The 13719-nt window shown below is 44.9% G+C and overlaps 1 protein-coding gene across 1 annotated transcript; it reads right to left on the bottom strand.

The window, feature by feature from the left end:
* Positions 1 to 490: 490 nt before the first annotated feature.
* On the bottom strand, positions 491 to 11063 carry CHMP6 (charged multivesicular body protein 6). The gene is made up of 8 exons (XM_083599044.1): positions 10916 to 11063; positions 7465 to 7574; positions 5824 to 5911; positions 5306 to 5392; positions 5154 to 5219; positions 4636 to 4716; positions 2776 to 2830; positions 491 to 767 (listed from the first exon to the last, which is right to left on the bottom strand). The coding sequence occupies exons 1-8, from the start codon at positions 10976 to 10978 to the stop codon at positions 715 to 717; spliced, it is 603 nt and encodes a 200-aa protein (XP_083455170.1). The 5' UTR covers positions 10979 to 11063; the 3' UTR covers positions 491 to 714.
* Between the last annotated feature and the right edge of the window lie 2656 nt (positions 11064 to 13719).

Here is a 13719-nt window from a genome sequence, read left to right as displayed (position 1 = left end):
GTTTTCTAAGATCAAGGCCAGCAGCCTCGCATCGCTACCTGGTGGTGCATAGAACTATTAACTGCATTTGTCTCAGAAGCACACTGGACACGGGGTAATCTTCTTGTATTTCCACTACCACGTCAGCACAAGCAATTGTTGCTACCATTGGAAGTGACGCTCCCATCTCAGCATCAAGCTAACAAGGTCTAATTCAGGTACAGGCCAAAGTTCCGTAAATTCCATTCTTTCCAAAAAAACAAAGAAAAAAAGAGAGAGAGAACCCATTCGAAAAAGCCAGAGAACTGAAGAGAGGCAAGTGAAGAGGAAGGCCAAGAGGGTTCCCAGCAATTCTTCCCGCACGATAGCAGAAAGCTCGTAACTTTTCACAGCGCCCACAAGCTCAAAAGGGCACCATGGGGCTTAGGCAGAGTTAGCAAGAGGCTGTGCTGGCGTCTGAGGCAGGTCTGCAGCTGACATCAGGTCTGTAGAAAGCATTTGGCTTGAAGGGTTTTGAGAGTCACCATTTAATCCAGTTTACGTTACAAAAAAAGGAGTGTGCACACTACAAAATAATCTTGATATGGGATATTAACCAGTTTACAGCTTCCATTCTGTGCAGGAAACCTGCTCCAGCGTGGCTGTTCAGAGCCAATGGGACACCACGGAAGCCTCTTGCACCCTAGGCATGCTGGAAGTCCAGGATAGCCTGCAGGGATCCCCCAGGAAATGGAGTTAAGATGCAGCCACCAGTTCTGGCTTTGGTTTGACTCTGACCGGCGATGTTTCTGTAAATAGAAGGAAAAAGGAAGGAGTTAACTTTCTCAACTGGAGTTAGAGCTAACCAAATTCAGACCAATGGTTTATCTAGTCTTACAACTGGTCTGTCTTGCTACCTGCTCCCTTTAGAGGAGACAATGGAGATGCTATGCAAGCAAACACTCCCAATCCCAAGCAACATCTCTCAAACGTATCTTCATGTTTCAGGGAAGACTGTGATTTTCCATCTGAAATGCTCCTGAATGTCTGTATACTTGTGCCAAGAGCAGGAACACTCCCTGTCGCTGCCCTGATACAGTTCTATGCCTTGTATGTTCTAAGGGCAGCCAACAAGGAAGTTGAGATAGTACTTTCCCCAAATCTCTCTGGAGAGGCTAAGCCTGGGGGCAGGAGACTTCTGAAGCTTTACTCCTCAGCTGATGAGAACAACTACACTGTACATGCCCACTTCAGGTTCAGCCCCAGCCTTTTTAAAAGGAGGGTGAGACAGTGGTAAGGTATATTGAAGTTTACGTCACAACAGCAGCTGGGCCAAACTGCACTGCATACAAGTTTATTACAGGAGGCAGAGGCAAGAGATTCTGCAGAGAAAGATGAAACTACTACAGTACCAACAAGTGAGGATATTCTTCCAAGTTGTGAAGGATATAACACTATACTGGCTAATGTATTGTGTGCCTCCTCCTTGAGAGGTCCAGAGGGTGGCAACACGAGAACGGGCCTTCTCTGCAGTGGCTCCCCGTCTGTGGAATGTTCTCCCCAGGGAAGTTTGCCTGGCACCTTCATTATACACCATTAGGCATTCCTTTTTAACCAGGCCTTGGGTTGACCCGATCAACACCCCAGACCCTTATAAAATGTGGCTCCTTTGGGGAGGTATTGGGTTATTGCTTTTACTTTTTATATATATACTGTGATCTTTTTATGTGAACCACTCAGAGACCTCCGGGTATAGGGTGGTATACAAATAATAATAATAATAATAATAATAATAATAATAAGAAGAAGAAGAAGAAGAAGAAGAAGAAGAATGGCAGCTTTTGTTATTTGTTTCTTTAGAGGTCCAGGAATCTGTATGACTTACACATTGATTGCTGAGTGCTCCCTATGCTCTATATAACTTCCAGTTCCCAAGCCAGTCATTTTTGTACACCTATGGCTGCTCACCTCCACTCTCCACAAGTCCACTACCTGGTATTTCAGACTGAGTTTGTTTTTAAACACCCAAACCAAACACCAGTTGTATGGCTACAACAGGGTTTTCAACCAGAGCTTGGCCTCCTTTTTTTGTCTTGTTCAAACATCATCTGTACCATGAATCCACTCTCCCCACCCTCCCCATACTGGGATAGTGCAACTGATCTAACTTATACTTGTTGTGAAAATCATAGGGACGCGGGTGGTGCTGTGGTCTAAACCACAGAGCCTAGGGCTTGCTGATCAAAAGGTCGGCAGTTCGAATCCCCGCGACGGGGTGAGCTCCCTTTGCTCGGTCCCTGCTCCTGCCAACCTAGCAGTTCAAAAGCACGTCAAAGTGCAAGTAGATAAATAGGTACCGCTCCGGCGGGAAGGTAAATGGTGTTTCTGTGCGCTGCTCTGGTTCGCCAGAAGCGGCTTAGTCATGCTGGCCACATGACCCGGAAGCTGTACACCGGCTCCCTCGGCTAATAAAGCGAGATGAGTGCTGCAACCCCAGAGTCGTCCACGACTGGACCTAACGGTCAAGGGTACCTTCACCTTTAGCTTTAATACACATGAAGGTCTTTGGACCTTTTAAAGCACTCTACAAATGTCAAGAGTTGGGCTGTAGCATGATTACATACAGTAAAGCTTTGGTGGAGTCTGACATAGTCAGTGCTCTAGAGCTGCTTTAAGAGCGCTCTGCGGAGTTGGTGCTTGCATAGTACCTGCCAAGCTTATTCTTAAATCTCCCATGTGCCACGTGGTTCATGCAGGCACAACCAAAAGCACAAGCCTGCACAACTGAGGGAAAGAAACCAAGACAGACAACGCTACCTGGAATCTTTTCCGGGAGAGGCTCTGATGGAACCTCTGGAAGATCTATCTGTTCCTGCAAGAAAAGAAGTCAAACTGTGAAACAAATGTTCTGGGGATAACAAGCAACTCTAAACCAGAACTTCCAAGCGCATAGGAAGGAGTGCTGCTCCCTGTACCACCTCAGAAGCTGAGAATTTGGCTGGGCTCTAGAGCTTTGGTTCTGGGTTACTAACAAGATTCTAGCAGCACTTTTGCTTCCTTGGCGAGTTACCCTGATTAATCATGTTGGGTGGCAGCTATTGGTCTGGGAATATAACTGTGTCAATCTATTCATTCATTTATTTAATGGATTTATATCCCATTTTGAGAAAGTCCTCCACAACACGACTTATATCATGTTTACAATACGGAATCAACATTAACCATGGAATCAATGCCAGCAACAGGACCACAATCCAAATTCCAATAAGCAGCTGTTCTCTATGAGTCACATTAAAAGCTTTGGAAAAGAGAAAGGTCTTTAAGCCCTCTTTAAAGGATACAAGATATGGGGTCTGATCTCCAAGGAATCAAATTCCATAACTGCAGGGCCACCATTGCGCCCTAGTCTGAGCACCTGCCAGCTTGATTGCTTTCACTGGCAGACATTGAAGCAGGCTATCCAATGAAGATCTCAAGATATGGGCAGGGTAGTATGAGTGTAGGTAGTCCTTTAAGTAACCCAGTTCCAGAGAGCTCAGTGCTTTAAAGGTAATAACCAGAACTCTGAATTGGGTCTGCAAAAGCATTGGCAGCCAGTGCAACTGTTACAAAACCATTTATGTTCTGAGTGTCTGGCACCCACCAGTAATCAGGCAACCACATTTTGCGTTTGCAGCAGCTTATAATATGCTCATCTGTGCACTCTGATAAGCAATGGAATTTTGTGGAAAGCATCAAAAGATTTAATATTTTGAATGCTTTACAATCACCACCAGATCGGTGGTGGAGTTGGATATTAGGCAGCAGGGGTTCCACAAACTTTGGCTTTGGTGGTCAACCCAAAAATTAGGATCACCAGGACCCTGCCACTATCCTAGCATCAGACCTTGCTACACGAGGTCAGGGAACAATCCTTTATCCACTTTTCCATTTCCAAGCTAATTTTGGGGCTGTGTTTCTTACATGACATCTGAATTAGAGGAGGTTGTGCACTGGTGCTTGGATGCAGTGGTGGGGTGGATGAGGAAAAATAAGCAGAGCTTGAACTCTGGCAGCACAGAGACATTGGTTCCTATGTGCAAGAAACTGATCAATTGCCTGCCCTGGATGGGTTTGTTGTTACATCAGGCAGATGACCCAACCATTCACATAAACCGACATTTATTGCGTGAACGTAGTCTAATGGCTCAAAGTGAAGTTCCACCCCTTCTAAGAAGGGAGCCATAGGAGGAGGAGCAGGCCAGAATCTCCACCACAGATTGCATCCACGGAAGTAACTGGGGACACATGAATCTTCAGACACTAGTGTGGAAGAATCTTTCATTTGAAGGCAAAGAAAACAAAGGGTAAACCAAGCAAACATGTTGTAAAAGTTATTCAATACTGGCAGCATCCAGCATTTGCGATACTCAATGAACTTAAGCCCATACATTTCAATAGGTCACCTCTGAGTACGACTTGGTTGGGTATCACCCTCTTTGTTTTTAAGCTTCTTTGGGAAGATTGGGCTGACCTCTTCAAGGCTTCAGAAGACATAAATGCAAGGCAGCTATAATAAGGACCCCTTATTACCTGCCAGGTATATGGGATGGATAATCCCCTCGCGTGAGATGAAAAATGTCCACTGCAAAATGTAGCCCAACAATGAATTACCAGTGTTGCTGATTAAACACTCACCTGAGTAATGGCATCTAATTCTGCTAAAATGGCATCTTCATCTTCTACAGTGAAGCTGCCAGCCAGCATTTCATCTATTTGCTGCAAAGGAAAAGGGCAGAATGCATGGTGAACACCAGAATAGCACCATATCCTTAAGCATTGTAAGATGAGAACATCTATGGGTCAGTGTAACATAGGAACATAGACCCAAAGCTACAAAATACTCCGCTGAAACCCAGCCACTTGGCACTCAAGCTATCTTCAACTCCCTCCCTCCTTCTATGACAGTCTTCTTGACATGAACAAATGTCATCTCTGACCTGGGCAATGACGAAGAACAGTTTAGTCTCTAGGTTTGCAATGCAATATGTTAAAGCAAAATAGGGTCTCCACTCCTCTTCATAAGCAAGTTAGGTGGCACGATGGAAACACTTTCAAGCATCTAAGTGGGTGGAATTGCTGTCATACAAATATAAGAATGAAGCAGTGCAATGGTTAAAAGGATCTCCATGATGATACACAGGGACAATACATACCCTCTGGTATTCCACAGCTTCCTGGGTTTCATCCATGATCCTTTCCACTTCTTCTATTGACATAACCTACAGGAAAAGAAGGTTGGTCAGAAGAGATGTCCCAACCAGTGTCCCATATGAAATAGTCCCAAGGACCCTGGGCTCACACTCACCTGGTGCATCTTATTTAAACACTCATTACCAATTTTGAGGCCCTCAATCACTTTCATCTCAATTTGTGTGAATTCAATATCCTGGACCTGAAGGAAACAGAAGTCAACAGAGGGGGTCAGCGAGTGATGCATTTCATCAATATGTAGTACGGAGAGTAGACAACCGCAGCCACAGTAGACAGTATGCTCTACATTCCACAGGCCACCACAGAGCCAAATGGAAGAGGAACAGACAAAACTGGCTTGCAGAACACTGCAGCACAGGCCGATATTACAGCTTAAAACATGACATTGCATTCGGAACTCAGCAAAAAACAAAACAAAAACAAAAAAACCTAACCCAAAACAAAACAAAATAACACTTTAAACATTCATGTTGTAATCCAAGATGTCCAACTAATGCTAAGTACTAAGACAGCTTGAATTAGAAGTTAAGCACAATTAAACAAAATTTAGCAGCATACAGATATGACAGCTGTAAAAGCCCTGAAAACAATGACACTGGATGCCTCCATTACCATGCGTTCCAGGTTGCTAATTTGGTTTTCTGTCTTGTCCAGCAGTTGCTCTTGATACCGCTTTTTCTTCAGCAGAAACTTTGCTTTCCTAGGAGGAGAAAAAAAGCACCGGCTGTAGAAAACAATCCTTCAAACCAAAGCCATTTCTGCCTTGCCTTGCTGATCTTGATTTTTTTAAATAACAAAAAAACCATTGATTCCAATATTCTCAGAAGCAAGGAATAAGTTAAAGATGGTCAGATAGGCTGCCTCAGATCCAGAAGTCCCATTTTTAGTTATTATGACCAGCAATAACTAATATGTATATTCTCTACTTACTTGACCCTTTAAAATTTTTATTAAAGCTCGCGGTCATCACAATATTTAATTTTTCAATTATTAATTTTGCAACATGTGAAGTGCTTCCTTCTGTCTGACTGCAGGCTTAGGGCAATCCATTTCATTAGATGCCTAAGTCCTGGCATTGTGAGAAAGATTCGTTATTTCTCTGCTGGTTGTGTCACATGAATGAAGCTGCCCATTGTGTGACCGATCATCAAAAGGACTCCTCTCTCCAGCAGGATGCAATAAAGGAACATTTTAAGAATGCTCAGTAGTACCCGTTTAGAAATTTTAACAAAGCTTATACAGCTTCAAATCACTCTTCTCACTGGAGTTAGGAGCACAGGAAGTGGCCTTATACAAAGTCAAAACAGCGATCTATCAAACTCAGTACAGTCTATACCAGGAATGGGGAACCTGTGTTGTTGTTGGGGTTATTTCTATCATTCATATACAATAGCCATAGTTTCTTGGACCAATGGATATGCTAGATCAGGCATAGGGAAACTCCAGCCCTCCAGATGTTTGGGACTACAATTCCCATCATCCTTGACCACTGGTCCTATTAGCTAGGGATGATGGGAATTGTAGTCCCAGACATCTGGAGGGCTGGAGTTTGCCTATGCCTGTGCTAGATGATGGGAATCAGAGTCCTACAACATTTGGAGGGCCACTGGTTCCCCACCCTGGTCTACTCTGACAGGCAGCAGATTTCCTTAGAGACAGGATTATTTCCTTGCCCTATCTGGCCATGCCAGAGTTTGAACCTGGGACCTTGTGCAGGCTACTCCACTGAGCTACAGCCTTTCCCTTATGTGTTATATCAATTCCTGGTACATTTAGTACCAAAGTAGCTCCTAGCCACACCATGTTTCACTAGAGATGCCAAGGACTGAACCTGGAACCTTATGCATGAAAATATTCATTTTAGCACTACGTTATTATGCAGGCTGAGCCAAGGTAGTTAGAACGCTTCACCAGCAACAACAGTATTCAGCTTAAATATTAAACCATGGCCAGTCAGAGATTTAAGGTTTCTACATGATGCACCTCAATTTCCTCCAGGGATGCACTTGTAAAGAAAGCTTTCCATAGGCAGTTTCTTCAAGTGTGGAAGTAAATGCTTCACGTGTTGAAATAATGGGAATCATTTAGCCGTTATCAGTGGAATGCAATATGTCAATTCAAGCTTTACCCATACAAGAGAGGCCACAGGGGCAGTTAGGTTCATCTCACTGAGGAGACCTTAACTTTCTGAACCAGCCCATAAACTGAGCACCTCCGTATGGAAAGGGTGCAAAGTGACTTGGAATAACTTACTCTTTCTTGCCATCTTTTAATAGTTGCCGAGCAAAAGCCCTCTCCCGCTCCAGCTGCAGCGATATCCTTTTCTGATATTGCTTTAGTTTGTCCCGCTGCTGTTTCAGTTGCTACAGGAGAAAATAAATTGGCCATTAGAAGTTGCACCAACAAGCCTTGCTAGGATGACCACTGGAAAAGAGAAACCAAAATCTCCCTTTAAGGCAGACCTGCTTATAAGCCCAGCAGCCTGATCCCTCAAACCTACTTTGTTATTCCCGTTTTTGGCTTGCTGCAAAAACAGCAGAAGAAGCTTAAAGTTCCACCTTGCAAAGTTAAACACCAACTCACTGCCTTTGGCTCTCGGGTACGAAACATCGTACCTGATGGGAGAGGTGGGAGAGAGACAATAAAAGTTTTAGAGTGCTTTACCATGTGTTTCCTCCTTCAAGTTGGTCAAATTGCTTTTGCTCTCAGGCCGCAGCATAATAAAACTAGCAGCATCTATCTGATGATATTCCAGACTTACAAAACAGTATGTGGAATTCAGATTTGGGGCACAATGTTCAGCTAGTGGAGCATAGGGATGTTGTATTCCCAGGGCAATAGCTAGTGGAGGGGGGGATGTTCAGCTAGATGTGAAACCTTTGACCCTCCAGATGTTGCTGGACTCCAGCTCTCATCATCCTTGATGATTGGCCATGCTAATAACTAAAAGGCCATGGATTTCTCACCACTGAGACGCAGACTAGGCATTTATACCTCTTGTTAGTATGCAAACTAAATGAGACTATTAAGAACTAAATGAAAAAGTTGGCAAGCAGCTGGTTTTAAGTAAGAACTGTATTAAGGCAAAGACCCTCCCTTCAGTAGTTAAGGGACAGACTCACTGCAATGCTTTACTGAGTACAGTTCCAATTCCGATGACTACATCTAGCTTTTGACACCTCTACATTATTAGGGGCACCCTAAATATTAGAATGGATACTGCAGAGTAAATCTGTGCTGAACGCAAATCTTCAAAAACGTGACAAGTGAGTAGCCACAAGGTTCTGTTTTTCGGCTAATGTTGTTCAATGTCTTTATAAATGTCTTGGTCGAAGGAATTGAGGGGGTACTTAGCAAATATGCTGATGACACCAAACACCAGCTAATACTGCAGAAGACGGAATCGGGGTTCAATTGACCTTAACAGATTGGAGAACTGGACCAAAAGTGAATTTTAGTAGGGACAAATGTAAGGTTCTGCACTTAGTCAGGAAGAACCATCTGCACAGAGGTTGGGTGGCCATTTGTCAGGTATGATCTAGTTGAGATTCCTGCACTGCAGGGGGTTGGATTAACTGATCCCCCCCCCCAGGCTCCCTTCCAACCTGCCAACTTTTCCCTTTTCTTGTGAGGAATCCTATTATGAATAAGGGAATTTCCCTTTAAAAGTGGGAAACGTTGACAGCTATGCTTCCAACTCTACAGTTCTATGATTCTCTGATAGGGGATCCTGAGTGGAGCCGATCACTGCTGAAAGTGAGACTGGCAATGGATGCCAAGATAGGAAGCATTTTCAAATGTGCTTGGAGAAAAATGCAGAAAACAAATCCACAGCTGGAATACACCAGATGCAGTGGCGAAATAAAGTGGTGTGATGACAAAGCAGCCAATCCCTAGTATCTCCAGATAAGGGCTGTCTGAAATCCTGGAGAGCTGCCACAAGTCTATATACACCAGGGATGGGGAACCTGTGGCTTTCCAGATGTTGCTGGGACTCCATTAGCATGTTGGATGGTCCAAAATTATGAGAGCTGGAACCCAACATCTGGTGTGCCACAGGTTCCCCATCTCTGGTGCAGTTCAAGGAGCTGGAATGTGACAGGCTGAACACAGGCTCTTTGTGTTGAAAACACTGGTCTTTCTGACACTCAGAAAACTCTTCCACACCATAGACATGGTATTCAATCATTTACAGATACCATGGGAGCACAATCCTAAACATGCTTGTTCATAAGTCATTAACAGTTCAAAGGGACTTAAGAATGCAATCCTACTCCCTTCTCCATGTTGATGAATGGGGGTTGGTGAGCAGGATGGCACACAAAATCCTCTCCATCAGCAGGAGAAAGCACTGTGGGGGTGGGTGTCTCTAATGTAGTGGAGGCCTCAGCTTTCTCCATACTCCTGGAGATTTTTCTCCCACTAGCAAAGGGTTCTGAAAACCTTTTAGTAACTGTGTTTAGGATGCAGCTTGCACAACTGCTCTCCTATTTCACAAACTATGGTCAAGGATAGGGAACACATTTGTGGCTAAGATATTGACCTAGATATTCCAGCTCTATATAAATGATAATCCAGTGGAATCTCAAGACTTCACCAGACAGAGCTCCCATCATTCCCAAAGCACTGTGACTTTATCCCCTCAGTCTGGGGGCATCTTATTTCAACCTCGAAACTTCTCATTCTACATAGTGTGCTACTATTTTATAATAGCCTTCCAAATGAACCCCCCCAAAATGACGAGGCTGCATTTCTATCATGGCGGCGAAGAAGGGAGAAGCATAGTGCTGATAATGATACGGTTGCAGGTTTGATCCGTGTATACGACAGCTGCATATTCTTGCATTGCAGGGGGGTTGGACTAGATGATCTACAGGGTCCCTTCCAACTCTGATTCTATGATACTCCTCCACAGACAGTAAGGAAATGCAGGCAAATAACCTCTTCAGTAGTGGTTTTTATAACAGACTGGTGGAAGAGAGGCAGCACAACCTGTCCCTCTCCCAGCAGCTTGGTCATGGGCAAATAGGCTTTCCTTCCTCCACAGCTTGCCTGGGAACTAGGCAGGCTGGCAGATGGAGCACTGTAGCCCCTTCTCCAACTGCCCGACCCCACGAACTCGCCTGCATGCAATTCCTGGTCACCTATGGCTGTTACTAGGCAAGCTGTTAAATTCAAGGCTGATTTTTTTCTATAGTGCTTTGCTGCTCTTAAGTACCCGCCTGGGAGTATTTCCACCTGACTGCCAAAGTAATCCGGAACACGACAGCCGCCACCACGACTTCCGTTCGTTTGCTCGGGTTTCTTTCTTTTTCTTTTGAGAGAGAAACAGAAAGTGTAGCCAGTCCGAAAAGAAGCCAAAGTTCCTTTAACTTTCAACAGCTGTGTTAAGAAAGAGATCTTTGGCTTTCCCACCCCATTTAGGAGAAACAGCACCTGCCAAAAATCACTTTTCTTCCCCACCCAAACAAACTGCCAATAAATAAATAATTACAGGGGAATTGGGCATGTCACATACGGTGGAAACATGGGTCTACGTGGGATAAATGCGGGTCCGGGCTCTGTCAAGGCACAGGGGCTCCTTTGCAGCACACATTTGCTGGCTACCTTGCAGCCTTTTGCACTCAAGTCACAGCAACCTGCTCCTGCTCTTGCAGCCGCCGCCGCCGCCTTCCCTGCCTCCCAGCCCCTTCTTTGCTCTCACCAGCACGGCCTTATCTTGCTCGGTGACCCGGCTCCGCCGCTTGCGCCCGAACAGATTCCCCATCGCCCCGGCCCCGCCCGCGCGGCCCTGGCCTACATTGGCCCCACCCCGGCCCCCTCGGCTTCCGTACGGCGGCCGCGGAGGCTCCCGCTTTGCCGGAACGCGAACGCGGAAAGGAGGCGAGGAGCGAAAGTGACGGCTTTGGCTCATAGAGCTAAGGAAAAAAGTAGAGGAGCCCGCCGCCGCCGCGTTTCCTTTGTAGGGAGCTTCCGGGTGGTCATACAGACTAGCTCGCGGAACGCGCCTGACACTTTTTTTTGTATAAGTCTGCATGCCCATGGCTTCCCCAGAGAGAATCCTGGGAGCTGTAGTTTAACGGTGCTGGGAATTGTAGCCTACCCAGATGCTTGAGGAAATTTTAATCTGAAAAAATGTTTAGGGTACTCTTATTTTCCTACTCCTATTGAAATACTGCCCCTCAATGAGGCCAAACTTAGATTCACAATAAACTGGCATGTGGTGCAATTTGGCCCAGCTGCTGTTGTGACTTCACCTTACCACAGACTCTCCTTCCTTTTAAAAAAGTCTGGGGCTGAACTTGAAGTGGACATGTACAATGCAGTTGTTCTCATCAGCTGAGGAGTAAAGCTTTGGTACTCTCCTGCCCCCAGGCTTAGTGTACCGCTGTGTCCCCCCAGAAAAAAGCACTGTGTGTGTGTCACTGTTTTATGTTTTGTAAACCACTTTGAGAGTTTTTTTATTTTAAAAAAAATCAAGTGGTGTATAAATTTTATTAAATAAAATAAACTTCTGCATACCACCGAACTCTCGCTCTGGATTTGAAGGGAGCTGACTGACAGGATAATTAAAGGGACTGACATTTACTACAACTGGAAGGGTGTTTTATTGCTTGGGGTTTGGGGCATGAGCCCCGGCAAGGTAAAAAGGTAAAGGACCCCTGGACGGCTAAGTCCAGTCAAAGGCGACTATGAGGTGCGGCGCTCATCTCGCTTTCAGCCTGAGGATGCCAGTGTTTGTCCACAGACAGCTTTCCAGGTCATGTAGCCAGCATGACTAAATCGCTACTGGCACATGGAGAAGGCAGAGCGCATGGAAACGCTTTTTATCTTCCCATCCCAGCGGTACCTATTTATCTATTTGCACTGGTGTGCTTTTGAACTACAGTGGTACCTCTGGTTACGTACTTAATTCGTTCCGGAGGTCCGTTCTTAACCTGAAACTGTTCTTAACCTGAAGCACCACTTTAGCTAATGGGGCCTTCCGCTGCGGCTGCGCCGCCGCTGCACGATTTCTGTTCTCATCCTGAAGCAAAGTTCTTAACCCGAGTAATATTTCTAATTAACCCGGTAATATTTCTGGGTTAGGAGAGTCTGTAACCTGAAGCGTATGTAACCTGAAGTGTATGTAACCTGAAGTACCATTGTACTAGGTTGGCAGAAGCTGGGACATAGCAACGGGAGCTCACCCCATTGTGAGGATTCAAACCGCCAACCTTCCCGTCAGCAAGGCTTGGTGGTTTAGACCACAGGGTCTAAACGAGTTAATCTGGTCTGTGACCGTTTAATAAAATTTGATTTTATTTGACCACAGGGTCACCTCTAACCTGAACCATTAAGGCTGAAACATGCTTATTTTGTCGTAAACCTTAGGCCACAGGCAAAAACATTCCTCTTTAGCCAGGCCAAATATAATCTATGGCCTGTGAAAGTGTGGGGGAGTGGACTGTTATTATGATGATGGTGATTAGGCTGTCTGTCATTATGTTTTTATTATGTTTATATCACTGATATTCTGTATTTATGTGTTTTTAATGTTGTACACTGCCCTTGGATCTTCTGATAAAGGGTGGTAAATAAATTGAATTAATAATAATAATAATAATATAACTCAGTGATACTTACTTCTGAGCAAACATGCACAGCATCAGAGGACGCAAAGATGCCACAAGTCTTGCAAGCGGCAGCTCATCTTCTCCCTCTCAGTTTGGGGGGCAGTGTACCAAACTGGCACAAACATTGTCAGAAACATGTTTTGTTTCTGAGTGGAGAGGCTCACACTTGGCCACAGCTACATTAAAATGCTGTGGTCTCTACATGGACGTCTATAAGCATCTATTACTTCCAACCTGGAGAAAGTGATAGAGAAGAACTCCCATTAGATACAGATTTAGATACAGATATAGAGTGAGAGAACTTGAGCCCCTGTCCTGTCAGTATCAACTACATCCACGAGCTAGCCAACTAACAACATCGGGAGGGGAAAAGAGGTAGCGCTTATCTCTAAGCAGATAGGAAAAGGGACCAATAGGAGAGAGGCGAGTTTTGTCTCGAGGCTTTCGGTGAACAGCTGGTGATTCCCACGCCTCCCACACGCCCGTGTACCCGCGCCATCTTCTGTTGGCTTCTCAGAGTGGTTTGCAAAGTACGAGAGTTTGGCTTATTTTTTGGACACTCCCTCCGCGCTAAAAATAACTCTTTTTTTAAAAAAATGCCTCCTAGTTTCTTCCTTAGTTCCCCCAACCCCAACCCTAAGCCGGGTTTATTCCTGCTTTCTGTGAGTTTGCAAACAGCAGCGCCTCCGTGAGAGAACCTTTTCAGTCCTTCAGCCAAGGACTAATCGAGAAGTTCATTTGTTTAGGCTTGACGTAGAGACTGGGATTCACCGTGTTATCACCAATCTCTATCGTTGTGAGTGGCCTTTGGCTTATTGTGTATACATTTTTCAGCTTCATATAGACTCATATGGCTTATACTGTATGTACTTGTAGTTCTTGCATTTTATGG

This window comes from Podarcis filfolensis, assembly GCF_964270895.1.
Source record: "Podarcis filfolensis genome assembly, chromosome: 2".
Taxonomy (NCBI): domain Eukaryota; kingdom Metazoa; phylum Chordata; class Lepidosauria; order Squamata; family Lacertidae; genus Podarcis; species Podarcis filfolensis.
The sequence above is the reverse complement of the archived record's forward strand: the minus strand, read 5'-3'. Positions and strand labels throughout refer to the sequence as shown.

Coding starts and splice junctions, on each gene's coding strand:
- CHMP6 (XM_083599044.1), bottom strand. CDS start 10,978: ATGGGGAATCTGTTCGGGCGCAAGCGGCGGAGCCGGGTCACCGAGCAA. Junction 7,575..10,915: donor AGCAAGATAAGGCCGTGCTG/GTGAGAGCAAAG, acceptor TTTCTCCTGTAG/CAACTGAAACAGCAGCGGGA. Junction 2,831..4,635: donor AATTAGATGCCATTACTCAG/GTGAGTGTTTAA, acceptor CTTTTCTTGCAG/GAACAGATAGATCTTCCAGA.